The 25,883-nt window shown below is 42.9% G+C and overlaps 1 protein-coding gene across 2 annotated transcripts in view; it reads right to left on the reverse strand.

Annotated features, from left to right (window-relative positions):
- Positions 1–426: 426 nt before the first annotated feature.
- Positions 427–25,883, reverse strand: part of EPM2A (EPM2A glucan phosphatase, laforin) — a 77,223-nt gene continuing 51,766 nt past the window's right edge. The window contains exons 3-4 of one of the 2 annotated variants that reach the window (XM_080941600.1): positions 11,877–12,118; positions 430–3,201 (exon numbers count right to left, since the gene is read on the reverse strand). In XM_080941600.1, the coding sequence (XP_080797726.1) occupies positions 2,924–3,201; positions 11,877–12,118 (520 nt within the window). In that variant the 3' untranslated portion in view covers positions 430–2,923. Of the gene's footprint in view, positions 3,202–11,876; positions 12,119–25,883 lie in introns of both variants that reach the window. The other variant, XM_080941601.1, reaches the window with a different exon arrangement.

Genomic DNA, 25,883 nt, shown 5'->3' on the forward strand with positions numbered 1-25,883 from the left:
CATTCCCAGACTCTTCTCTTTTTCACTAATTTATTTATCTATTCACTTTACAACCCAGTCGCATCCCCCCCTCCCAGCACCAGAGCCTCACAAATCCCTCCTCCCATTACACCCTCTTGTTCTCTTCTGAGAAGGGGACGCTCACTTTGCTCATTCCCAAAGTCTAAACTACATTTTTATTCAATAATTTTTAGGACAAGCCAAGTGAACAAAGAGAATGTGAACATGCGTGCGTGTGTGCGTGTGTGTGTGTGTGTGTGTGTGTGTGTGTGTGTGTGTGTGTTTGCTAATTTTTTCTTTTTACCAATTTTGGTCCACAGAACAAAAGAAGGATATGTATGAAGTCCAAAAGAAAGTAATAATACTGTGGTGTTCCTTAACTCAGCGTGATCATCTTAGAATTTTCTATGAGAATTCTGAGTAAAATGTTTTATTAGGCCAGAGGTAACGTTCAGTTTACAGAGCACCTGAGCATTTGTGAGGCCCTGGGTTCCATCCCAGAATACACACATACACACTCCCAGAATATGCCCAACAAGAGTGGCTTGAGACAGGTTCTTCATTGCTCTTCTCCCAGACATTCTCCAGTTTCACCTTCACTTCTGTGTGGTGTTTCTGCCTTTGCTTCCTTCTGGTAGCTAATTTTGTCATGGATGCCATTCACAGGTTAATGAGAAAAGACAACAGAGAAAAGGTGATTCTGCTGAGCTGGATGGCCTTTTTACAATAAAAAAGTAAATAAAAAGTGTGTTCTTCTAGATATTAGAGTTGGTTGACAGCATTAAAACAACTGCATGGCAAAGGTATCTTTCTTATGTTTTTATTTAGCAAAACTCCTGAGTGATTTTTGAGACACAATGGACAACCCACTCACTGAGGACAAGGTGGAGTCATTCTAAAATGTTCTTCAATAGTTCCAAACAATTTTGTTCATCAAAGCAATAAAGAAAATTCCACCTGAAAAGGGGCATTGTGCAGTGGAACTTAGATTTCTTAAGACATTAAGAAAATTACACACGCACACACATATGCCATTATGTTAGTTTAAAATATTCCATTTAAAATTTAATTTTATATAATATATTATAACTATAAATTGGTTATTAAACACAGCAACTACATCTGACTGTATTTCATAGAGAGGGTGGACATCTACTTGGTGCTGGTTTATAGACTTAACTTTGTCAAATTACAAGAGAAATCTTTCCTGTAGGCTGCTATCTTCCCAAAGCAAATGTCATCTCCCATGGGTGTCATCATGCTGAAAAATCTCTCTCTCTCTCTCCTTTGCCACCTCCTCTAAGTATCACCATTCGGAGACCATGTTCCCTTTTCTGAACACTACTCAACTTATACTGTGGTCTTACTGCCTCTGCGACTCCCAATATAATCATCTTTGCTCTCTGTTAACACACACTCATGAAACACAGCACAGAAACATATTTAAGAGTCATAGTTTAATTTTTGGCAGTATGGAATTTGAGAGGCAAACCTGGCTTTGCATCTCTTTTCATGGACTCCATCCATGACAAATTCTCTGGGCCTCAGCCTCCCTAGAGAGAACGGTGATGACATTAAGGATAGGGAAGTGACTGGCACACAGTGGCATTCAGTTAAAGGTAAACCCCCTTCTGTGCCCTTAACATATTTGTTATAGTTGGGTCCTATCTTCCGGAGGGTGGAACGCAGCTCTGTTTCTAGATCTTATATCTTTATATCTTGGGAGGTAAAGTTTTGCTGATGTATGCACTTCTGACAGAGCCTAATGGAATTGCAAATAGATTTAGGAGCAGCAGTTGTGTGTTATACTGAACTGAGTACTAGGATCAGTCCCAAGCTGTACAATGATCTGTGGACATGGCCTCCTCAACTCCTTCCTCTCCTGAACTATGGCTCAGGTAAATTAGCCTTGAGAGCATACACCACAGCTTACAGTAGGTTGAACAAAATAAAACTCTTTTCCTACATTCTATGGCAACTGATCGGAACACTGTTTCATTCCCCACCACAGACACAACAGGAGTAACAATGTTACCCCAAGAGACACAAGGCTGCTGAAAGACCAATGGCACTAAACATAGCTCTGAGCCAGATAAACTGGACTACAAGCTTCGTCTCCTTCCTGCTCACCATGACACTGGGCCAGCCTACCCTCAACAAACTGACTGAAAGATGGCTGCACTGAGTATAAGGCATACACCTTTAATCCCAGTTCTCAGGAGGCCGGGGAAGGCTCATATCCACGAGTTCAAGGCTCAGCTTTGTGGACTATTCTAGACACGTAGTACAAAGTCTGCCTCGAGAAAAACAATAGGCAAGAAAAAGCAGAAGGTGAGCTCTACACCTGCTGTCACATTGGGAGGACAAGAAAATTAGGAGGATGGCGTCTGTGAGATGTTAACGACTATGAAACAGGATGAAGAAAAATACAGGAAGCCATGACCATAATCCATAATTTCAGTTCCTTAAAAAGATGTGTTTGTGCATGTGTGCACATGCAGTGTGTGTGTGTGTGTGTGTGTGTGTGTGTGTCTGTGTGTGTGTACACGCGCACGCGCACGCGCGAGCGTGTGTCACACTCAGGGTAATGATAAAATCCACTTAACCACTCTCTTGTCTTCTGCATGCCAGAGTCACAAATCCAAAACCACCTACACAAAGCCTCTAGGCAAAGGCCTCAGCCTGTGGCAGCAGCAACTGCAGGCATGCGTTGCCCTGCCAGTGTGCTTTGAGGTTTTCCCACATGGCACTGCCGTTTCCTCTGTAAAATATTTCATACATAAGCTCAACAACAGACGGTATCTCCAGGTGACCCAGGCCAGAGTCCCCTCCATTCAGATGTGCCCTTTGTCTCCAGGTCTCCCGCTAGCCACACCCCCAACTTCCTTACTAAGGCAGTTAGAAGGGGTGGTAGGCTGGTCACCTACAAACTGCAAATGGAAGAGTGAACCTTCCCGAACTTCTGAAAGAAGTCTTGCTGGGCTTGGGCCAAAGCTTCTTCATCAATATAGACCGCGGGCCTCTTGGCCATGATGAAATACTGCACCTTGCGCAGACTCCAGCCAATCACGTAGTGCAGCCAGCCGCACACTGCGGCGGTGGAGCGGCCCACCCCAGCGTTGCAGTGCACGTACACAGTGTGCCCGTTCTCCAGGAGCGCGTGCAGGAGACACACAGCCTGGGGCAGCATCTGCACGCGGCCTAGACAGAGAAAGCAAAGGATATAGGTGATTAGAGAAACCAGGACCACCAAGTCACCGCTAGAGGCGCTGCGCTGCAGCTGTGTGCTGAGCTAGGAGAAAACTGGGTGTGACCGCTTGCTTCATTTATTTGGCAAAAGCGGAAACAAATTTAAAACCCAAGAACACCGAAGTGGAGAGATCATCCCAGAGGCAAGTCGGTTATGAACCCGACTACTCCAGGGGTATCACTGCGTTTCCAACGGCTTTGCCCGTGTTGCAAATTTCTCTACAAAGTTAAGTACCACGTGGTTGTGTGAGGTTGCAGGCAGAAGAAAGGATTTTCACATCTTTTAAGAAGGGGTTTGCCAAGATCTGGCGGTGGCTTTAGAGGGCTTCAAAGAAAACTTGATAAATCTGTCCCCCTCAACTTCACTTCCTCCCGGGCAAATAAAAAGCACATAATTAGTTCCCACTGGTTAACGACTCAGTCGTACTCACTAATGAGACAAATGCGATTTGAAACAGAATTGAATACGCTGGTTTTCATTCAAATCCCAGAGTGGCTAACTCACCGCTGATGCATGTAAGAGGACCACTCATGTATGCAGACACAGCGCAGTGAATACTGGCGTGGGTTTAATTTCTTCCTATGTTGTTGGAAAGTTGTGATTGTCCCTATTACTGTCCCTTGATGCTATTCTGATGATTAGGTTACCCAAACGTCTCCTCCTCCTGAGAAGTATGTTTCGACCTACTGAGCCCCAACAGCTCCCGCAATCCTGTCGGGCAGAATACCCAACAACCAGCCTTTGAGCTCAGAGATGGCTGCTTCTACTCACCGGTTCTCTCTACAAAGACGCTCAGCACGACTTTTATCTGTCGGGTATTTGGGTGGACAACATCATGACCAGTGACTTCAGAAGGGAATGAAAGAGGATCGCTATACAGAATTATCAAAATTTTAACTATGAAGTTGCAACTTGACATGGTTTAGTTACATCACAGAGAGGGGCACAGTGACCCCAGAAGGACCTCCCAGGACTACAGAGAGCAGACCCATCTAGTCTTCATGCTGCGGTTCCTGTTGATTGGCCCCTCTTTCATTTGCAGATCTTTATGGAAGCCTAGTTCCTCCCACAGGAGCAGCCACTCCTTAGCTGTCCTCTTAGGATGTACTAGTGCCCTGAAAGGGCCAATACAGTCCCTCAGCAGGAACCAGGGGCCAGGAAGTGTGGAAGGTAAAGTTTTCATTGGAGCTTACCATGGCTCCAAGGGCCCCTCAGTCACCTACCTCGCTTCAGGTTTATTGTGCTCTGAGACAGACGCAACCTGCAGCAAAGCCATGATGGTAGTCTATGATCCTGCCTGAATTCTGTCACCAGAAGAGGTATAAAGCTACAGGAACCACCCGACAGTTTTTAAATATTTTCTCTCAGTCTCTCTCTCTCTCTCTCTCTCTCTCTCTCTCTGTCTCTCTCTCTCTCTCTCTCTCTCTCTGTCTCTCTCTCTCTCTCTCTCTCTCTCTCCCTGTGTGTGTGTGTGTGTGTGTGTGTGTCTATGTGTCTCCCTGTCTCTGTCTTTCTTACAGCATACTCGCACACACACACACACAGACATACACACACACAGACATACACACACACAGACATACACACACACAGACATACACACACACATACACACACATACACACACACATACACACACATACACACACATATACACACACATACACACATACAGACATACACACACAGACATACACACACACAGACATACACACACACATACACACACACACACACACACACACACACACACTCCTTAACTCCTAACACATCTGCATTAGTTACATACCAGCTCCCAGATGCCCAACAGAGGACCAAATGTTAAGTTCACTTAATCTGTAGTCACGATTTCAGCTAAGTATCCTGCCACACACTTACACAGGGCCCCTGCGGGTGTCACTTTCTATGCAGAACATCACATCTGCCAGCTGGTTCCTTGTGGCAATCTCAGTGTGCCACGTCCACCAATTATCTCAAGATCAGAGGTGGCAAACATCCAGGGCATGTCCAGTGACTGTGCTGAGGGTATGATCTGCTCCATCACAGTGAAACCTGTGAGCAGTTTCTGGTATGAAGAGAAAGCCCCTGCAGATTTTGGAACCATGGCTTCTTCCTGCTCTAGTCCCCTGGACAAGTCCCCTGCTACCGTTACTATGTCAGGAATCAAACAGGAATATCTTAAATATACTTTTTAAGTCCAATCCTCGATCCATAAAGAGACTAGAGTGGCTGTTTGCTGTGGGAGCCGCAGGGCTCAATCTCAGCTGACCAGCCTGCCACACTATGACTTCCACACTCAAGATGCCCTCTGTGGAGAGACATTCCTCAAGGACAAGTCTGCTCCAGTAGCTCAGATGATGTGATGCACCACCCTTTCCTTTCCATCTACAGAGAGGTTGTTCAAGAAACAAGCACACTGTCCAACCCACTGTGGATATCGGTGTGGTGGTTCCACAGGGATCTGGGAATAGATCTATCTCAGGATCTAGCTTCTCAGATCGGAAGGACTCTACCTCCTACTGCAGAGACACTGGCTCGGTGTTCACTGCTGCTCTGTTCATGATAGCTAGAAACCGAAAACATCCTAAGTGTCAGCCAATGAATAAATGCATAAAGGAAATGGAAGGCACACAGTGAAATAGTATTCAGCCTTTAAAAAGACACAGTGAAATAGTATCCAGCCTTTAAAAAGAACAAAAAGCATGAAATTCCTGGGTAGGTGGTTGGAAGTAGAAAAAAACATCATCCTGAGTGAAGTAATCAGACTCAAAACTACAGTATGCATTTTCTTATGTGTGAATGTTAGTTTGTTATAAGCTACAAGGCAACAGTCTGTATAGTCAAGAGGGTAGGTGTACAGGAAGGGGCTAGTCGGGGCATCAAGGATGTCCCTTGGAAGGGGACCTAGAATAGATAGCTGTGGATAGATGGAGTGGGAGACCAGATCCAGAGGACCAAATGGCTAGGAGACAGTAGGAGGCCGTGGGGATGAAGACACCAAGGCAGCAAATCTGTCTAGACACACAGGACCGACAAGTCACAGAAACCATGGCATATGCACAGTTAGACCAGCCTGCACCCGCCTAACTCAGATGGGGTTCCATTGTAGAGAGGAGTGGACACAAGCCCCCATCCCTACCCCAGAAGCTATCTCTGACGAACAACTGCTCCCAAAGAAAAGCATTACTTTTCTCTGATGGCATCTCACTGGATATACAAACTACAGTTAAGTACAGCTAACTCAACAATATTGCTGGAGGTTTTTGTTTGTCTGTTTGCTTTGGACCCTACAGAACCTTTGTTTACATATTACAGTTTCCAGTTCTGTCTTTTCCTCTGCATTCTCGGGGTGTGCAAAGACACATGTCCCTGTGTCCGAATGTGTGTCTTAGGCCTTTTCTCCCTATTTGTTTTGTCCCATTCTCGTTTGTTTGTGTTTGTGTTCTTTTATCTGTTTACATTCCTGTCTCTTCTCTAATGAGGAAAAAAATGTGAATTTTGGTAGGTGGGGGGATTTGGAGGGGGAGGGGCACCCATAATTGAATAAATATATATATATATAAATCTACTTTCAATAAATGGAGAAGGAAGTCCACAGCTTAGGAGTGAGAGAAGAAGTCTTGTTTATCTGGGGAAATCCTATAGCAGGTGCTATCTCTTATCCTCAACGTTTGCATGAAGGAACTGAGGCCTGGAGAGCCATCTTGATTCTTTCTTTAAGCGGTTACTCCATTGCAGCCAGGCTGACTCCAAAGCTGGGACCTCACAAGCATCCCTTGTGCTGTGTTCCTGCCTTATCAACTCGGTTGCTGGTACCTTCTGCCTCATCTCAGCCTGTGTTCTCACAAGTCCCTCCGAGTGGCTGGGACCCTGCAAGACCACAGTGTCTTCCTGGCTCTAAGACATCTGCATCCAAGGGCCTGACGCCGACAGCCCAATTCTCCAAGGGAAGAACACGGGATCCTCAGTGTGCCAGAGACTCCATGTCATCCAGAGACCAAAAAGGTAAGTTTAATCTGTGTGTGCTTGGGTGTGTGCCTGAGTGTGTGTGTGTGTGTGTGTCACATAGAACTTAATCTGATAAGTTTCCAGCCTTAAAACAGTACAGGGGGAAAAAAGAAAACCAATTATTTTTGTAAAGTTTTATTTTACTGTTGTCTTATGTATATGATTTTTTGCCTCCATTTATACCCATCTGTCCTATGAAGATTTTATGCTGACAGGAGCCAGAAAAGGGGGTCAGATCCCCCAAAACTGGAGTTACAGACTGTTGCAAGCTACCACGTGGGTGCTGCTGGGAAGCCGACCTGAGTCCTCTGTGGGAGCAGCGTGTGCTCTTAACCACTGAGCGATGTCCCCAGTTCCCAGATTCTTTTTTATGGAAAATATTCCAGATTTTAAATGTTGCTAACTAAATTGGAAAAAAAAATGCAAACCTTATGTAGGTCAAACAAAACACTCCATCTGTGTTTCCCTCCTTGGAATTTAAAACAAGCATTGGGTGTTAAGTAGACACTCGCTCGACAATCATTAGATGCCTCCGTGGAAACTGAAGGAGGAACAACAATCTGGTAACCCCACTTGTTTGATCTGACACATGGTGACTTCCCTGTTCTACCTTTTGTTCCTAACCTGCTAAGAGGCTAATCTAAGTCTGAAATTACTGAAAAGGTCCCTGAAAAAGAGGCAGGTATTAAACAAGCCAAGGTCATAAGAAGTGAACAAACTTTCTAGGTAGCACCACACTCTTTAGGACCTGGGGTAAGGGAGGTCAAAAGCCTCTCAAAGGTCTGAAGTTGACCAAGAGAGAAATCTACAGCATACATGTACATCTTTACCATCTTGCTCTGGGGAGATATATAACTGTACATTGTTATTTGACTTGGAAAGTCTCGTTTGTCACCTTTGAGACATAGCACAGATGAGGGTCTATCTTATCTGTCACACCTTTTGGTAGAAACATAAAGAACTCTCACCCCTAACTGAGGGGCTATGTGCACTTGACACCTTCCAGGCAGGGAGAGTCGTTTTTCTTTGCAAAAGTGTCTCCTGTAGGTTGACCGTTCACCATATAGGCAGCACAAAGTGGATGCCATGATTTATTTACAAAGCAAACAAGAAGAGAATGCAAAGTGGGAAGGGTACAAGAAGGTAAGGGTGCAGGCTGGGTCCAGAAGGAGTTACAGGAGGCATGCGGTGGATGTGTTCAAATTTCATTTTACAAAATCCTCAGAGAATTAATGAAATATTTTTTAAACTTGTAACTAATCCTGCAGTCTATCCTTTCTAGGGGCTTTCGCCAGCCTTATACCCACGGCATCAGGTCGAGGCTAGGTCACGTTCCATTCTCCACCCACAGTTCTCAAGAGAAGCAGGAACATTCTTGAAAAAAAACACAGAATGTACTGACTGATAGTCACCTGACCCTCTGGTCCCAGATAGAGCTCGAATGCCTGTCACATGGTTGCTAGCCAATAGATTCGAAGGCCAACAACACTTAGCCAATAAGTTTAAACTATAACCTTGCTGATGTAACCTGTACCCCTAAAAAGTATAGAAACTGCTTGTAACATCCTTTCAGGGTTGCCTCTCCTTTAGATGTAAGCCACCCCAGTGCACTGGACTAATAAAACTCTTGCTTTTGCATCGATCCCTGGTCTCTCATCTCATTCATGGGAGCCTCAAATAGATAAGACTCAATTGGGGTCTTACAATCCCATTCCTGGATGGTCAGAACAGGAATAGAGCTGCCTGTATCACAAGCTAGTAGCCCCCAAGGCTGACCAAACTCCAGCCAGGTATTTAGGCTCCACGGTCAGTGTTGCAGCAGAAAGGCAGAGACAAACAGAGTCTGCCGAATGAGAGAAAGACCGAAGCTGTGGTAACAAAGCAACACCCAGAATCTTAGAACTCACTAGGAAGGAAAGAGTTAAGCTGTTACAGGAACAGAACAGAGATCAACACTCAATGGAGCTTCCCCTGAGATGAGTTTTAATGAGCAAATGCAGTTTATTTCTTGGACTTGGAGATTTTTTTTTCCATTCTCCAGGTGAAAGAGACAAACTAATTTTTAAAAAGAAGACCTGAGAAGGAAGATGTCTAATCCAGCCACTCTTATATGACAAAATGCACAACAGGAAGGAACTATAGGACAATTGGCTGCGGCCAGTCTATGACAATTGAGTCTAAGAGACTCTCCTTCCAGACTTCACCTGAGGGCATTATGCAACAGCTCGAATGCTTCCAGACAGATCCCACCCCTCCCCCTGAAGTTCTAAAAATATCCAGGTGGAGTCATGTGTATGTGCACTGGTCTGTAATTGGAAGCTACATAGACTAATCTGTTGGGAGAAAGTCACCCTGACACTCTGGAATGGTTAACTCTCTGATAACCGGTCAAGGTTCAAGCGAACCAAAGAAATCCTTTTATTCAGTGTTACAGTTTGTGCTATTGTGGTTGTGAGCTCCTTAGGTCTCATCCCGTTGCTATGTTAGCCCTGCATGGGAGCCAGCCATAGACACCCTGACCTGGTTACCCAGTGACCCCCCCATACACACAACCACACTTTGACCCAGTGATCCCCCCACACACAACCACACTTTGAATTCAACTACAATGGCTCCTAGCAGGTAGATGACACCAAACTACTGAGCAAATTGCCTTTTAGACCTCAGACCCTTCAGTTTGCAGCACATAGGATGGTGTGGGCCGAGTAGCAGAATTAATGGCTCAACTGCCCCCTGCCTGTTCCTCTTCTGTTCACCCAGGTGGGCAACAATGCTGTGAAGTTAGAACCATAGAAGCCAAATAAAAACCTCTGTGCTACAGCTGAAGGCTCTAACAATTCTTTGACTGTCTTAAAGTCAGAGGGACACTCTTCAGAGAGTTGATCTGTCCTTTCTGTGGATGCAAACTGTTTTGGTTTGGGGTTCAGCCTCAAGAAAAGGCAGGGCTCTGAAATTCCACCTGAGGTCTTTGCAGGGTCAAAATGGCCAGTGACACGGGCTTCCTATGGTTTTCAGGGTGCTCTGTTCTACAGACCTCTGGTTGCCGGGAGATAAGCTGTGTGTGCTCAGTTCATAGCTTTTTATAACAGCAGCTAATCAAGAACTGAAATCAATGGGGGTCTGGGGACTCTGCCTGAAGTGTACATAGAAACGTGCAGTTGTCCGGCTTTGGCAGCAGTTCTGTGAGTCAGAATGACACCCTTGAAATCTGGGATGTGACTCTTTCCGGTCTTAAATCCTGGTCCCATTACATAACCGTTTTATGCCTGTCTCTCCCTCTGCAAAATGGGCTGACGACAATGTCTGCCTAGAATCTTCTGGAAGCTGATGGGTTAATCCGTTTCGTTCATGAGTGGGTTGGAGACGTCGCATGCATTACACAGGGAGAGCTGGGTGGGAGAGAAATATTTTCTAGCTTCCTGAACAGGCTTCAGGGCCAAACTCCCCAAACCCATGCACTCTCTATAGCTCTCTGCTGCCCCCTGCTGATACGTTATTAATACTGCCGTCGGGAGGTCATTCTCTTACCAGAGAAGTGAGCCCTAATTTTCAGCCACTATCTTATCTGTAAATGGCTCTTCTACAAGTCCAAGCTACCATGTCTTTGCCTGTGCTCCTCCTTACCCCCACACTGCCCTGTCTCTGCCCACGTCTCCCCATCCAAACCAGGCCCACTTCAAATGCCATGGAAACCGTGTAGCCTGCCTATCTACCTCCAAAGAGCCATAACCTTCAGAGCACTGTAATTGGTTCTGAACCTGCCTTACTGCCGCTTCCTTACTTCGTCACGGTCTGCTTCCCCAACGGAACCTGACGAAGATGAGCCGACCCGTTCATAACGACGGTTCTTCCCTGCTTGCCCAGTCAGTACCGACTCACGGCCATGCTCCTCCCCAGAGTCGCTGTGCCTCACCCCCCCCCCCCACGTTATCACCACCTCATGGGACTCCAATGTAGCTATTCCGTGTGACATTGTTTGTTACTGTAGCTTAAGTCCTAGGGGTGCCTTCATATTTTCAGTTCTTTAGGCACGTCGGCCTTTCAGTTCCTACAGCATGCCACATCCTCTCTGGACATAGGGATTCTTCAAAATAGCTTCCTTCCATCCTCTCCCATCTTGCTTTCTCCCCAGTCATTGCTAGGGCAGTGCCTCAAACATCACTGCCTCAAAAGGCCTTCTAGATTATCTGCGCAAGCTCCCCAAAATATCTGTGGGCCTTTAAAACCAACCCATTGCACTTTTAAACCCCTACTTTAGTTCATTCATTAACTCTGCCATCCCTCAGGAACTATATGCTCTGAGTTCCCAGTCATCACACAGTACCTATTAGATGGATAGATAGATACATAGATAGATAGATAGATAGATAGATAGATAGATAGATAGATAGATAGATAGATAGGTAGGTAGGTAGACAGACAGACAAATAGATAGATAGGTAGGTGAAGCCACATTAAAGAGTCCTGTCAAAGTGTCTAGGACATATTAAATCTAAATTCTCATGTTGATTTCATTTTTATAATTCATAGTTAAGGCATTCAGTTATAGGTGACTGAAAGACAAACAGGAGCCCCTGAAGTAAGTTCCTCAAGGAACCGCGCGACTTCTGGTTCTCACCCTCGGTGCTCATGTCTGGAGTAGGCATCCAGATGTAGGCCAGGCCTTCCTCCTTGTACAGCTTCATCATGGTGTCTGGGGTCATGGGTTCCGGGTAGCGGTTGCAGCCTGAGGAATTCTGGATGATATCCCATTCAGTCTGGAAATTCATAACAGCTGTGATTCCCAATTCATGCTTCAGTTTGATGGTTACGTGTTCCAGTTGGCGAGGACAGCTGCCCAGCCAGATGTTTGGTAGAATCCTAGAAAGAACATACAGGGTCAACAATGACTAAGGCTCTAACTTGAGTTTTCAGTATCTGCATATACCATATACTACGTAAGTGCAATGAATCTTTCAATCTGATAAGGAAAGGCTGGGTTTTTTAGGATATAAGATTAAACTACTTGCATTGTTGTTTTAGGAAAACTTATTAGGACACCAACAAGCACACCAGGAAGATGACATTAAGAACTAAATCTCTAGCAACATTCGAGAAGAAACTCACCAAGCTGTACTCACTCTATGACTGTTACACAAAACCTATCCATTCATCCTGAATATATCAAATGTGAAACCACCTACAATCATCTCAAAATCAAAATTTAAAACAAAATACTAAAATACAGCCGTCACTCTATCACTACATAAAATTCCCCCAACAGTGTAAGACCTGTGAACCTCACTAAACTTAGGAAACAGAAAACTTGCGTTAAATAAGCTCAAAACCAAGATTAGGTCTATTGACCCCCAAACATTTGTCTATATGTTTGTAAGAGGTGTCATAAAAGGCTCTTCATCTAAGCTCATCAGTTTTCTTTAAAACTATCAGAGATAGACAGATAAATAGATAGATAGATAGATAGACAGATGATAATTGATAGATAGATGATACATATAGATAGATGATTAATAAATGATAGATAGATGATAGAGATAGATAGATGATTGATAGATGATAGATAAATAGATAGACAGACAGACAGACAGACAGACAGATAGATGGATAGATAGATGATTGATAGATGATAGATAAATAGATAGACAGACAGATAGATGGATGGATAGATAGGAGCAAGAGAGAATATTACCACTGAGCTTCAGATTTCCAACCATCTCCCAGGTGACCTTTCTTATTCAAATTCTAAATCTTGAGAAACACTTCCCTAGAGACCCAACTACAGGAGTCATACTATATATTTAAGTCATTCTGATTAAGATGTGTAAGCAAGAGAGACACAAATACAGTTGTCTTTGTATTTACAACATACAAAAAGAAGAGTAATGGAAAAAGAAAACAATTCTTGTGTAAAAATAAGAACAAATTCTAAGGCAATGAGAAATATATTTAACCCAAAAGAATAATAAAACCTTATTGGAAGACAGAAAACAAACAAAGAAAGCTTAATTATAGCCATTAATTGAAAACTCTATTATCATAGGTGTCAATACTACCAAAAATGTAAATATGTTACAAACCAGTATGCATAGTAAATTTATTATAATTTATCACACTTACAGAACCACGAAATAGACACCGTATCCCAAATGTCCTGGATCAGTTCGTACAGAACTTAACCGAGGAGACTTCCGAGCTTCAACAGTAACTCCAGGGATGCCCTTCAAACATGGATGACCAAAACCCCTCTGCTTCAAATTCAGCTGTGTCCCGTGCAACTTGCTTTTGTGGTTAAATGAGCTGAGGTGCCAAGTGCCACTTCCCAGTGGGTATATTTAAAACTGCATGCACAATTCTCCATGCTCTCCTTCCCCCGTGCGTGCCTGTGCGTGGGACTGAGAGCCCCTCGATCACTGACACCATCTAGAATGCCAGCCACAGTCCCAAAGACAGCTGCCCTAGAGAGCCAAAAGCTCGTTACCTTCGTGATGTGCCTGACTTGTTCTGCTAAGACAACACCTAACTTATGGATGGTTTGAGACTCCTAACACACAAGACAGAAACTAAACAGGCATTTGCCTTTATAGTAGGGTCCCTTCATGTTGACTTTAGAGCAGGGGTCATCTGCTGGGCCAGTCACCTTTGGCAGAATTAATGAGATATGCTGAGTTGTCACACTGGGTGGTGGCCTGTGCCCCTGGCAAGTTAAGACCCGATAGTGTTGCTGAGCATCTGCAAGCAGAGAGGGCAGGTCCCACAATAAAGAACTATCTGGTCCAAAATGTCAAAAATACACGTGTGAAAAACCTTGGCTTTTAAGAATGAAAATGGTATCAGACTCCTTCCCCTTTGAACAGAGGAAGACCACCAGGGATTGTGAAACTCATAGTTCATACTGTTCTGACAATAGCATGCTAGCTAGTGTCGTATTTTAAATCACACACGTATGTGGCTGCAGAGACAGCCCAGTGGTTAAGAGCACTTACTGCTCTTCCAGAGGACCCAGGTTCAGTTCCCGGAATCCACATGGAAGTTAATACGTGTCTGTAACTCCAGGTCCAGGGTATCTGATGCCATTTTTGGGCCCCTATGGGTACTGCACACATGAGGTGCACAGATATAAATGGAAGCAAAGTACCCACATATATATGTGTGTGTGTGTGTGTGTGTGTGTGTGTGTGTGTGTGTGTATAATAAGAATAAACTTTTGTGCATGTATGTTAATAAAAGGAGAAGGCCCATATTAGATATTTGAAAACCACTCAAATGTTTTTTTTTAACCTATAGTACAAAGAGTGTTACATATAGCCAGAAAATTTTAAATGCCAGTAATGATATTTAGTAGTAATCATATGACTTTTTACCATTTCTAAGCCTCCAATGTGCTCATCTTTGAAATGGGTCTAAACTAACTGAACCACAGAAATTTTCCACATAATAAGTACAGTTAAGTATTACTGCGTTTGAATAAGGTACTCACAGACATACTGAAACCAAATACAGTTTATATGAAGCTGTAGACATAATTCATGTTAAACAGCACACTGACATACGGTATGACTGTATCACACCAGGTAAGATTCATCTTCATTTCCCCCTATATTCTTTACTTGAATTATTGGCTTTCTTTTGTCCTTTCTTCTGTCTAGTTTTTGTTTGTCTTCTTTTGTTTTTTTTTTTTTATTTGCTTTCTTCTTTTTGGCAATGTTTGTTGTTGCTGATGTGAGCTTGAAAACAACCCACTCACTTCAAATGGGGGTATTTCTCATCCTCAGTAGAAATATCTCAAAAGACCTAACTATCTTTCTAAGGCTAAAGCCCTGATTACCAGACGAGAAAGGTTATTTTTTTTCTCTCCAGCTAGGTTCTTATCTAAAAGGCTTATAAACATGTTCTTATGGAAATTCTCATTAGAATAGAATTGAAATGAAGGTATAAACCTAAAAAGAGCCAAGAAAGGCACAATGGTACTGGAAAGATTGGTGTGGGGCTTCTTGATGAGATGGTCTACTGGGCACAGGAGATATGGAAAGGCCACAGCATGACAGGAACAGACCGTCCAAACCTGTGCTGACAGAAGGATATCCCTGGGGGCCTAATGCTCACACAAGTGTAGAAACTTCACAGTGACCTGTGTGCCTGTCTCTCCCCTCTGCTGGGGAATGACAACAGGACCAGCTCCGGACACACAGCCATCCTTCTGTTACTCCTTGGACATTCCTCCTCCAGGATCCTGCAGAATGCCTGTGCAGTGCTTGTGTGGGACCTCCAGTGTGGACTCTGAACTGAACACACTCAGCTACACCAGGCTGTGAGAAAGGGAAGCAGGAACCTTGTTTATGTAATTAAGAAGCATAACCTATTGAAGGGTATCACATGTTTTGCTGGGAAAAAAGCAATGTTAAGTGGACTGGCAAAATGTCAAAACGTGTATTGATGACAGAAAATGTGAATTTCAAATGTTACTCGGGGTACCCCAAATTCTGTTCATTTTGAATAAGGGGCACTTAATATTTACCTTGTCAACACGGGAAAATACAGTGGCTGGCTGGTTTTTCACAAAGGATTTCATGAAAGAGTGAAAAGGTAAACATTAAGTGCCTCTGATATGCAAAAGGTAAGCCGAGTTGAGCATTAGGGGGTGCAGGTTAGAACAGAACCCCTACCAGAGTCAGTCTGTGGACCCCTAATGTTGCTAAAAAGGAGCATTGGGTGTTGTTCTGTCCCCCATTCAGCTCTGCTCTTAAAGTACATTTTAAACAATGGAGAAGTCAAAGCAAAAATTATGGCCAAGGTTAACATTATATAGCTACATAGATATGTGTCCAACATCAGATGTCCGATGAAAATAAGTCCTTACGCAACTGCCTGCGTGCATCACAAATAAAGGTTTACTTCCAACATTTTCATAACCTACACGACTCTTCATCCGGTGATATGGTAAGTCAAGTTCTATAGTTAAGCAAAGAGTATTAAACAATCTCTGATTGTTTTTATTTTATTTATTATTTAAAGAATTATTTATTTATGTATATGAGCTGTCTTCAGACACACTAGAAGAAGGCACCAGATCCCATTACAGATGGTTGTGAGCCACCATGTGGTTGCTGGGATTTGAACTCAGGACCTCTGGAAGAGCAGTCAGTGGAGATGTGGCTTAAGTGCTGAGCCATCTCTCCAGCCCTGCCTGATTATTTTAATTAAGAGGTTGTAAACCCAGGATACAGACAACTGAAGGTAAACTTTGCAGAGACCACTGTACTTATATGGGGTACAGAGATAAAGTGTGGGGCTTGCTAGAAACTCACAAATTAGTGGGTTCTGCTAAACAGACAGCCGAGTGTCCCTCAGAGGCATCCTGTTTCTACTGTCACAGCAGGTGACACAGTCCTACTGACATGACACCCTGGAGGTAATGAGGTGCACACTGTACTTCCTAAACTGCAATTCAGCTTCTGCTTCACTCTAAAGGACAATTTGGCACCATTAAAAATTCATTTTTGTTCATCTCAACTTGTGTCTAATCTTCTGGTCTAGGTGGTAATCGAAATGATTTTTAATATGAATGTTTAAGGTAAAAAATAATTATTCAAATATGAAATTTACAGAATAAAAGTCTCCTCTAGACAAATTTAAGCCTATAATTAAGGAACAAGTATATGGCTTACAGTTATATTATACATTATAGTATAAGGCCCCTCCAGAGAAATATTTATGAATAATTCACCTTACATTCTAAGTTATTACAGAGATTCTTGGTTGCAGCGTTATAGATTATTTAGAAAGGTCAGATGGAAACCACTGTGCCAAATGAATATTAACACTCGATCAACCCAGAAAGAAGTTTCCAAGCCAGGCTTCACCCTCACATTACAGAAAGTACCTTCATACAGCCATCTATCCACCAGGATTCTAATGGGCTGCCTGCCTTTTCTGTGTTCTTAGAAATTACCCATTTATCTAGGGAACTCTATTTCAGACCAACTGGCCCGGCATATCTCAGTAAATAGTGGAAGACGTTTATTACATAAGTTTTATTTTTTTAAGAGAGTAAATATTTGCAGAATAAAAAAAATAAAAAATAAATAAAAATCCAGGCACACTCAACTCCATATATGAATATACTTCTAAATTTAAATCCACAACCTTCTCCAAAAGACTTAGAGTCAGGATGTGTAACTGGAAACTATTAATGGCATAGTCAAGAAGAGGAAGTGTGTCCATGTTTTAATGCACACTGTTCTCAGAAATATCTAAAATAAGCCTGCTTGTGAGACATGAGAAATACTTAATAAATTTATATGCATTGAGGATAGAATATTGGGATCTGGGAGGATGGCTCCGTGGTGTAGAGCAACTTGTGCTCTTGCAAACGGCCTAGTTTCAACTCCAAGAACCCATATGATGATTCACAACCATGCATAGCTCCCGTCCGAAGGGATCTCACACCTTCCTCTAGCCTCCACGGGCACAAGGCAAACACGTGACGCACATACATATTTGTATGCAAAACGCTCCAGCTGCAGGGGATTTGGCGCCCTCTTCTGGCGTCTATGAGCGCTGTGTTCATGTGCATAGCACACACACGCACACAGAATTAAAAACAAAAACTTGACAAAAGACTGGAATGTTGTGGGGGAAAGCGGTGTCAAACATTGTCTTCTGCACGTGACAGGAACGTCGCACACATGAACTCATAGCCCAGAGGGTACCTGCAATAACCCATACGAGATCAAGCCAGTTGAATTTCCCAGCATAGAGTGGGGAGGGGCTCCTTAGGCTCCACCCCATAATCAGTGATTGACAGTCAATGACGGCTGGAGAGAGACAGGATCACTTTTCTTTAGGACTGTGGCTACTAGTAGGCTTCCTATTCATCAATAGATGACCCCATGCATGCAGCACTAAGAGAATTCAGGGGAATAAGTAAATAAATTATACAATTTATTAAAGAGGACATGAAGTTGGAAAGAAGCAATTGCATTAAGATATTATATGAGAAGCTGGGGTGGTGGGGTGGGAGTAAGAGATAGAAATCAGATATGCATATATATATATACATATCTGATTATGTATATATATATATATATACATATGTATATATATATATATATATATATATATATAGAGAGAGAGAGAGAGAGAGAGATCTCACTTCCAAATAATAATTTTTTTAAAGAATAGGACATGGTAAAAAACATATCAACTTGAATTAATACTGTTTCTTTTGTGATTCAACCAATTTCAACTTAAATAAAATCCATCCTACTGATATAGCTTAATTAAAGAGCATGGGAAATAGGTAGCTGAAACTCTGGAATCTTGCTTTCTTATTGCCAATCAAAATCAGCTTAATTCATCTGAATGAATATGGCTTTGTGATTCGAGGAAGTCACATCATAACGTGCTGCTGGCTCCTCCTGACAGGCCGGCGCCTGTGGTACAAGAGCTACCGAGGCATACAAATCAGAGTTGCTTGTTCTGCACCAGCTGTCAATCAAAGCAGACCTCGCTGACAATTATGATGACATCAGGCAGAGTGAACATCCAAGCACTCTGCAGATCTGCCCTCAGGTGTTCACGGGAGACGCTGGCATGGAAGGAGCAAGTCCACTAACGGCCAAAGCAATGCTATAAATTTCTTGGTGTCCAGAAAAGTGAAACACCAGTCTAGTAGAACAAGTGCATGGTGCTCTCTGTGGCTGACTTGAAAGAAGTAAAATTGTTGTCTTTACAACTACAATATGTCAGGATAGGGTACAATTCAAATCTAAGGTGGAAAGGCTCAAAACTTAGAAGGACTAAGCTACTGGACTGAACACTGTTGACTGATAGGCCTAGCCTTCAGCTGAGACTGAGGGACTGTGAACTTTTCTACAATTCACTCTTCACTGAGGTCATTTTTCTGGAAACCGAACTATAGAACACACAGTAAGGACTCATTTGAAAGAGGGACATTAGAACTTTTAATGGAAAAGGGAACAGGACAGGCAAAGGACAAGGCCGACTTAAAGAACTGAAAAATGTAGAGACATAGAGTATAAAATAGAAGGTCAAACAGGCTGAAAGCCGAATATGGTAGTGTCTTGATGGTCTAGAAATCTATACAGTAATATATAGATTCCTCATAGTTAAGGATCAATGAAGGACTTTTAAGTAGAGTCTAAGATTTGACTGGCTACTGGTAGAAACTGGATGATGGTGGAAATGTGGTTCATATTAGAGAACAACCTTGGGATGGGATGACTTGCTGTCTTAGGATTTTATCGCCATTAAGAGATGCCATGACTAAGGCAACTCTTACAAAAGAAAACATTTATTTAATCGGGGCTGGCTTACAGTTTCAGAGGTTCAGTCCATTATCATCATGATGGGAAGCAACCCAAGGCACAAGTAGACGTGGTGTTGGAGGAGCTGAGAGTTCTACATCTTGATATAAAAGCAGCCAATAGGAAACTAGATTTCACAATTGGTAAAGCCTGGGGCATAGGACACCTCAAAGCCTGCCAACACAGTGACACACTTCCTCTAACAAGGCCACACCTCCCCAATAAGGCCACACCTCCTAACAGTGCCACTTCTCTTGGGCCACGCATATTCAGACCACCACACTTGGAAAACAGTGTGTAAAGAGAGGATATGAATGCAGTCAAGACGGCAAAAGCAACCTTGGAACCCACACAGTGACTGTATGTGATGACACAAAGTCACTTTGATAGTATAATTTACCTTCTACTAACATCTCTGTTAAATTCACTCTTGTGAGACCTTCAGGACACTTTTCTTTGAAGTCATTCATTCCACTGAGTGATCCATGGATGAAAACCAGCCTCAAAGTTTTGTACACTAAAATCTCTTCCATGTTTCATAACCCCGGACACCATCATCTCTGTTTTATTCAAGAGCTTATTTTCAAGATTGGGGGATGGGGGGGCAGAAATTGATTCCACATTCACTGCTGGGCTCAAGTGTGTGAAGATCTCTTAAGCTAAAGACATCTGGGACTTGAACTTCTAAAGCATATGTAATATGTAAAACGCCCATCCTCCAAACAATAAAAACTATCAATGGCATCTCATAAGAAACCTCAGAGTGGTAGCCAGAGACTCAATGTCTACCAAGTCCTACTCATAGTATCTCATAAGTAACTTCAATGGAGTTACCAGAGAAGCCAGAGATCCAGTGTCTACCTGTCACTGATCCTACATCACAAAGACACATACTTTTTCTGTCCCAAATTTCTGGGCATTGACACACATTGTGCTGATGGCTTCTGATGCTCTGTGTTCCTTGCCTATTTTTATTACACTAATAACTCCTCTGCTCTCTGCAAACCTTGTAAAAGTGAAGGTTTCTCAGAGTTCCAAACTCTTGAATTTCCTTCAGTTTCTAGATACGTCACTAGCATATTTTAGCTGCCATCTACATTCTGGTAAATCCAATATCTACTGCCTTCAGCTCAGATCTCAACTATGGAAAGTGTCCACTGGATAACCTTCAGCATTTACTGAACTCATCTTCACCAACTTACACTGCTTGCGCTCTACAATTTTCTCTACTGTTACTGACTCTGTCAATTATACTTGCCACCCAGAAAACTAAGCAAGGATGTTTCTTTTGGTTCTTTCCAATTTTTCTTCCTGAAACCATTAAACCAGATCCACAGGTCATTCTCCTCTGTGTTTATGATCCCTGCTGGTCTCAATGTCATGGCTTTCCTTCATATACTCAGCATTTAAAAAACAAAAAACAATCACACCAATGGCCCCCTAAATGGCTGTTTTTCCACACTGTATTGGGATGTTCTCTTACAAACACAAATCACCCAAGTTCCCGGCTAAACGTACTGAGGTTGCTATCGATTGCTTTCATGTGACATCACAATTGTTTGTATTAACCTATTCAAAGCTAACATCTATAAATGTTTCTGATCCCATGCTACCACATTACCTAATTTAGGGGAGCAATTGTGCTGATGTGCGTAGCTCTCTGTGTCTCTTCTGCCGCTTTTCTTCTTGGACTGTGGTGCTTCTGTGTTTGATGACCCTGACTTGATGATATTACCCCATCTTTTCCCTGAACTCCTTATATCCCACAGCAACCCATGCATTCTTTTGTTAAAGACTGGTAGAAACAATTACACAGCCTTAGTTCAGACTCCTACCCCTCAACTTTCAATCACTGCTTTTCCTCTTTGGCATGGAGGCGAACTCCCCCAGAACAAAATATTTATTACCATATCACCAGAGATCAACAATGTGACCATTTTATTCACCATAAAAGCAAAGGTAATGAAGAAATAAAGAAAAGAACTATAGGCTGATGATTCACTCGGCTGACAGCAGGACCACAACACTTCTACAACTTCGGTAAAGCTCTGTTGAAGTCATTTTCAACTGCATTGTCCCAAGAACATATGTGTTAAACTATTGCTTGAGCTTTGCTCAAAATAACAATTTTCTCTGCAGACAAATGTGAAAGCTGGTTTCACCCAGAGTATAAAACAACACAGTCCAACATGTTTCCCTTTTTGCCCTCCCTGCCAGAAAACTCAAATTTAAAATTTAATAGTAGTAATTACACTGTCTGGAGTTCCTAGTAATTTGTATCCTACTTGTTCTCCCAGATAAGCTATTTCTATCCTAAATTCTTCTACTATACACTAGTGCATTTCTAAGGACTTCTATTATAAGTAATTATATATATGTAGGTAGGTGAAGAATGGTGGCAAATTCTAATCCTTTGAAATATCCATCCCCTTTCTCTCAGTCCCTCCCAGGGTGACAGCCACAGAAAGGTAGAGAACAGCCTTTATGGCTGAGTCACAAACACTCATAGCCACTCAACACAATCCCCAAGCCTTGGTGAGTTTAGGGCTACAGCTATGCATGTCAATCCAAAAGGCACGCTCAAACAGAACTGATTGAAAATAGCAACCCTCGGCACAGTTCTTCTGCAACAACAACAACAAAAAAAAAAAAAAAAAAAAAAAAAAAAAAAAAAAAAAAACCATCCCTACTTGGAATATAGTCATATCTTTATTACTGTGACCCATGGACAGTAAGTGCAAGTTTTATTTCATGCCATATGGTATTTTAAATTCAAGCTGCTAATGGCATGTGGACATTTCAGCTTGCAAAACTAAACGAGATTCCGGGGTAGTGGTCACTGCCTGGGCTATGTACTAGACTCTGCTGAGGGGTCTGTTGTCATGATTCTGCCAGATCCTTGATGAAATTAGCCAGTCTCTGAGCTGGTGAGGACTCACTCAGAATCCCTCCTTCTAACCACCCCCGAGTGCTCCTTACACACCCCGGGACTTCCGAGTCACAGATGTAGAGACTGGTGGAGGCCAGCGGCAGAGAGGAAAACATGTCATCTTCTCTTTGACGGAGCACTGCCTCTCAAGACGGCAAGAGTAAAATTAACTCTGCCTTTAAAAATTCCAATTGTGTATTTATCGAACTGAAGTGAAATCAACTCTAAACATCTCATTTAAAATAAGAAGTTAGAGGTAATTATTCATCTTAAAGGGATTTTTGTCTTTGTGACTGCGAAGCATTGCTTCCATGTCTAGGTCTTTTCCGTGGTCTCGTCACTGACGTCAGAACCTGTCTATTTCAGCTGTCAAGGACGGTGTGGCCTTTACACAGTCACTTGCATCTCGCTGGGCGTCTTGTCTCTAAGGTGTGCATGGAGAGGAGCCCTCACCTCTCCTGATATCACAGACAGATATCAAGATTATTCCAAGGGGTGGAAGGGAAGCAGTGAGCTTGGAGTCTAGCTGCATTGCTTCTGTCCCCTCAGACAGGTTCCTTACCTTAGATGGGTCTTGGTATCATCATCTATAGACCGGGATTCTTAGTACTAAATACTCAGTAGTGTTGTGAGTTTAAGTGAAATAATACAGATCAAATAGACTAGCTCTAGGCACCTACCAAGCTCTGTTAAAGCAGCATCTCTAATCTTATTATTGACAGTTTTCCTGAAAATGGTCATGATCCTTAATTTTTTTTAATATTTGGTGAGCCACTTCAAGATTATTTTTCAGGAAAACTATCACCAGACCATTTGATTACAGGGTGATAGCATGCATTGTTTGGGGAGAAAGCTAAATCACATGACTGCCTGACTTTCTTTAAACCCAAGTATATCTCTGTCTGTCTTTTATTGGGACATAACCACACTCAGCTGTCTACATGTATGTTTTCTATACTAAATTTTCTGCAACCATAGTATATTTGACTAGATGGAAACCATGTGTTTCACGAAGTCTAAAGCATACCCTGTTTACTCGTTTAAAAAGAAACTTGTTGATCTCTACCTTTGAGGTATAATGTACCGGGAAGCTCTAGCCATAGTAACGTAATCATCAAAGTCAGTTTGATTCCGTGAGTGTGTGTCTCTACTCTATGAACTTAGCTGTAGGAAGGTGTTCAAGCACAGAGGACTTTAGCTATGGAGGTAACAGCCTGTGTGTGACGCGTGCTGGCAATTCAGACAGTGAGCACACAGGTGCCTCCCGTGGAAAAGAGACAAGAAGCAGCAAAGGAGAAGGAGGGGACAGAGTTCTCAACTTGGGCTAAGACTCTTACTGGATACCAACCTTGCAACAATCTCAGCCACAGAAGGAACATGTAGTGCCGGCGGGTGGGGAGGGTGCCGTCTTCTGGACCCGGCATGGCCACCACACTCATGAGCTCCCTGAAGCTGCAGCTGAGGGTTAGCTTCATGAAACCTGCAGAGACCAACCCAGCAAGATCCCAGTGGGCAGCACGGTCTCTGCTCGGTGGTTTGCAGAAAGAGACAGACTGACCGACAAATGGAAAGATAGAGAACCAGAAAAGCGCAAACACAGAGATTGAAAATGGGAGGCGGTATCTGGGGGAGGCTAGGGGCAACTGCGGTAGGTGTAATCAGGATTTGTGGTAGACATGTATGAGCCTATCCAAGGATAAACAACAGTTGTTCTTTAAAATACTCTGCTTTGCTGGGTACTTGCTTCGCAGTGGTTTATATGGGCTGCCTCAAAGATAATTTATTCATTTATTACTAAGTACACATGCAGAAGAGATGTTTCTGCCATGCTCTTTGATTCCTACAGCACCGCAGTTACTGCCCTAATGAATAAAGTAAGGCACACACTTTTAAGCACACTCCGCCATCTAAGCAGTGGTTGAACCCGAGAGCAACTTCATTCTGTAAGACTCATATTTTTCCATAGGGACTGTTGAAACTGCTCCGTTCTAGAATCTGCTGCTAAACTCTTTAAGTGGGGGAGAAATGTTCCATCAAGTTCCGATGAGCAGGATTTCTCACACTGTGCTAAACAATGGTTTGATCCCAGGGCAAACCTTTATATTCTCTAGCCATACTTAGATTCTATTGCTCTGAGGATGTTCGGATCTGGTGGCGGAGGGGGGGGGGGCTGCGGGGGGGGGGGGGGATAAGCTGTAGTAAGGAATCTGACTGCATCCTGTATAGACAGCAACTGTCATAAAATATATCTTACAAGAAAAGAGAAAGTGGAGGGCTCATCCCAGTGCACACAGGAAGCTACTGAAGATCAAACCTCTTACTGAAAGCAGCAGATGCAAACAGGTCTCACTTGTCAGCCAAGTTTTGTTAGCCAAAGGCAAATGAGAAAAAAAAACAATTTCGTGTTCAGAAAAATATGTCTAATTTACTACCGCAGCTATACAATTCTTCTTGAAGGAAGGGAGTCTACATCGGCGCTTTAGAAATGATGGTGATTAAATGATCCCATCCTATTGTTATCTGTGACACCCTGACAGAAAGTAAGTATGTCTCGGCGAGTTTTCCTCTTAGATGCAATTTGGATCACTTATCTGGGATTCTCAGAAGGAAACTGCCTGGACCACTCCGAGGGAACACCTGCTTCAATCAGTGTAAAGGGGACTTTGAGGGAGAGCCTGTCTCTCAGCTAGCCCTCAAATGGGCACTGATATGTTTGCGAATGGTTTTGCAAGGATTTTCATTTCAAAGAAATCAGAAATCGTGTGGTATGATGATTTATATTTACTCAGGAGAGGGAAGAGGATAGTCAGGAATATAGGGTACCAAAATAGGAAAGTGAGAGAGACTGACCCAACTCTAGTGACCAACACAGCCTCAGAAACAATGCCTTTCAGGTGCTTGGGAACTCAACAAAGCACCATCTAGGTTAAGATTCTGATACTTTAAGTGAGCCAAAGGACATCAGCCTGGAATGCACATCTCATTGTCTGCATGGAGGCTCTGTGTGTGAGAATCCTATTCCTCTTTCCAACAACATGGAAAATAAATGGTAATCGGCATGGTGTTTGAGCCTCACAAAAGAATGGCATCCCCGATGCCTTGTTGCAGCATTAAATGATTCCATTTCTGACTAAGACATGTAGAGCATCAAATATACTTTTCAAAGATGGTTTGTCATTACATGACCTATAAAAAGTCCGAGCTACCGCCTGGCTTCTCCACCGGTCTAATGAATACCAGAGCGCCATTTCACACATAGAACTTTTGGCCTCCCTGAGTTCTTGAGACATATACAGTAAGCGTCGTACCACAGACCTCAGCCTGACCTCAGGGAGTCTGCTCAAACTCCAAATGTGGGTAGAAACATTTT

Source organism: Micromys minutus (genome assembly GCF_963924665.1).
Source record: "Micromys minutus genome assembly, chromosome: 30".
Classification (NCBI taxonomy): domain Eukaryota; kingdom Metazoa; phylum Chordata; class Mammalia; order Rodentia; family Muridae; genus Micromys; species Micromys minutus.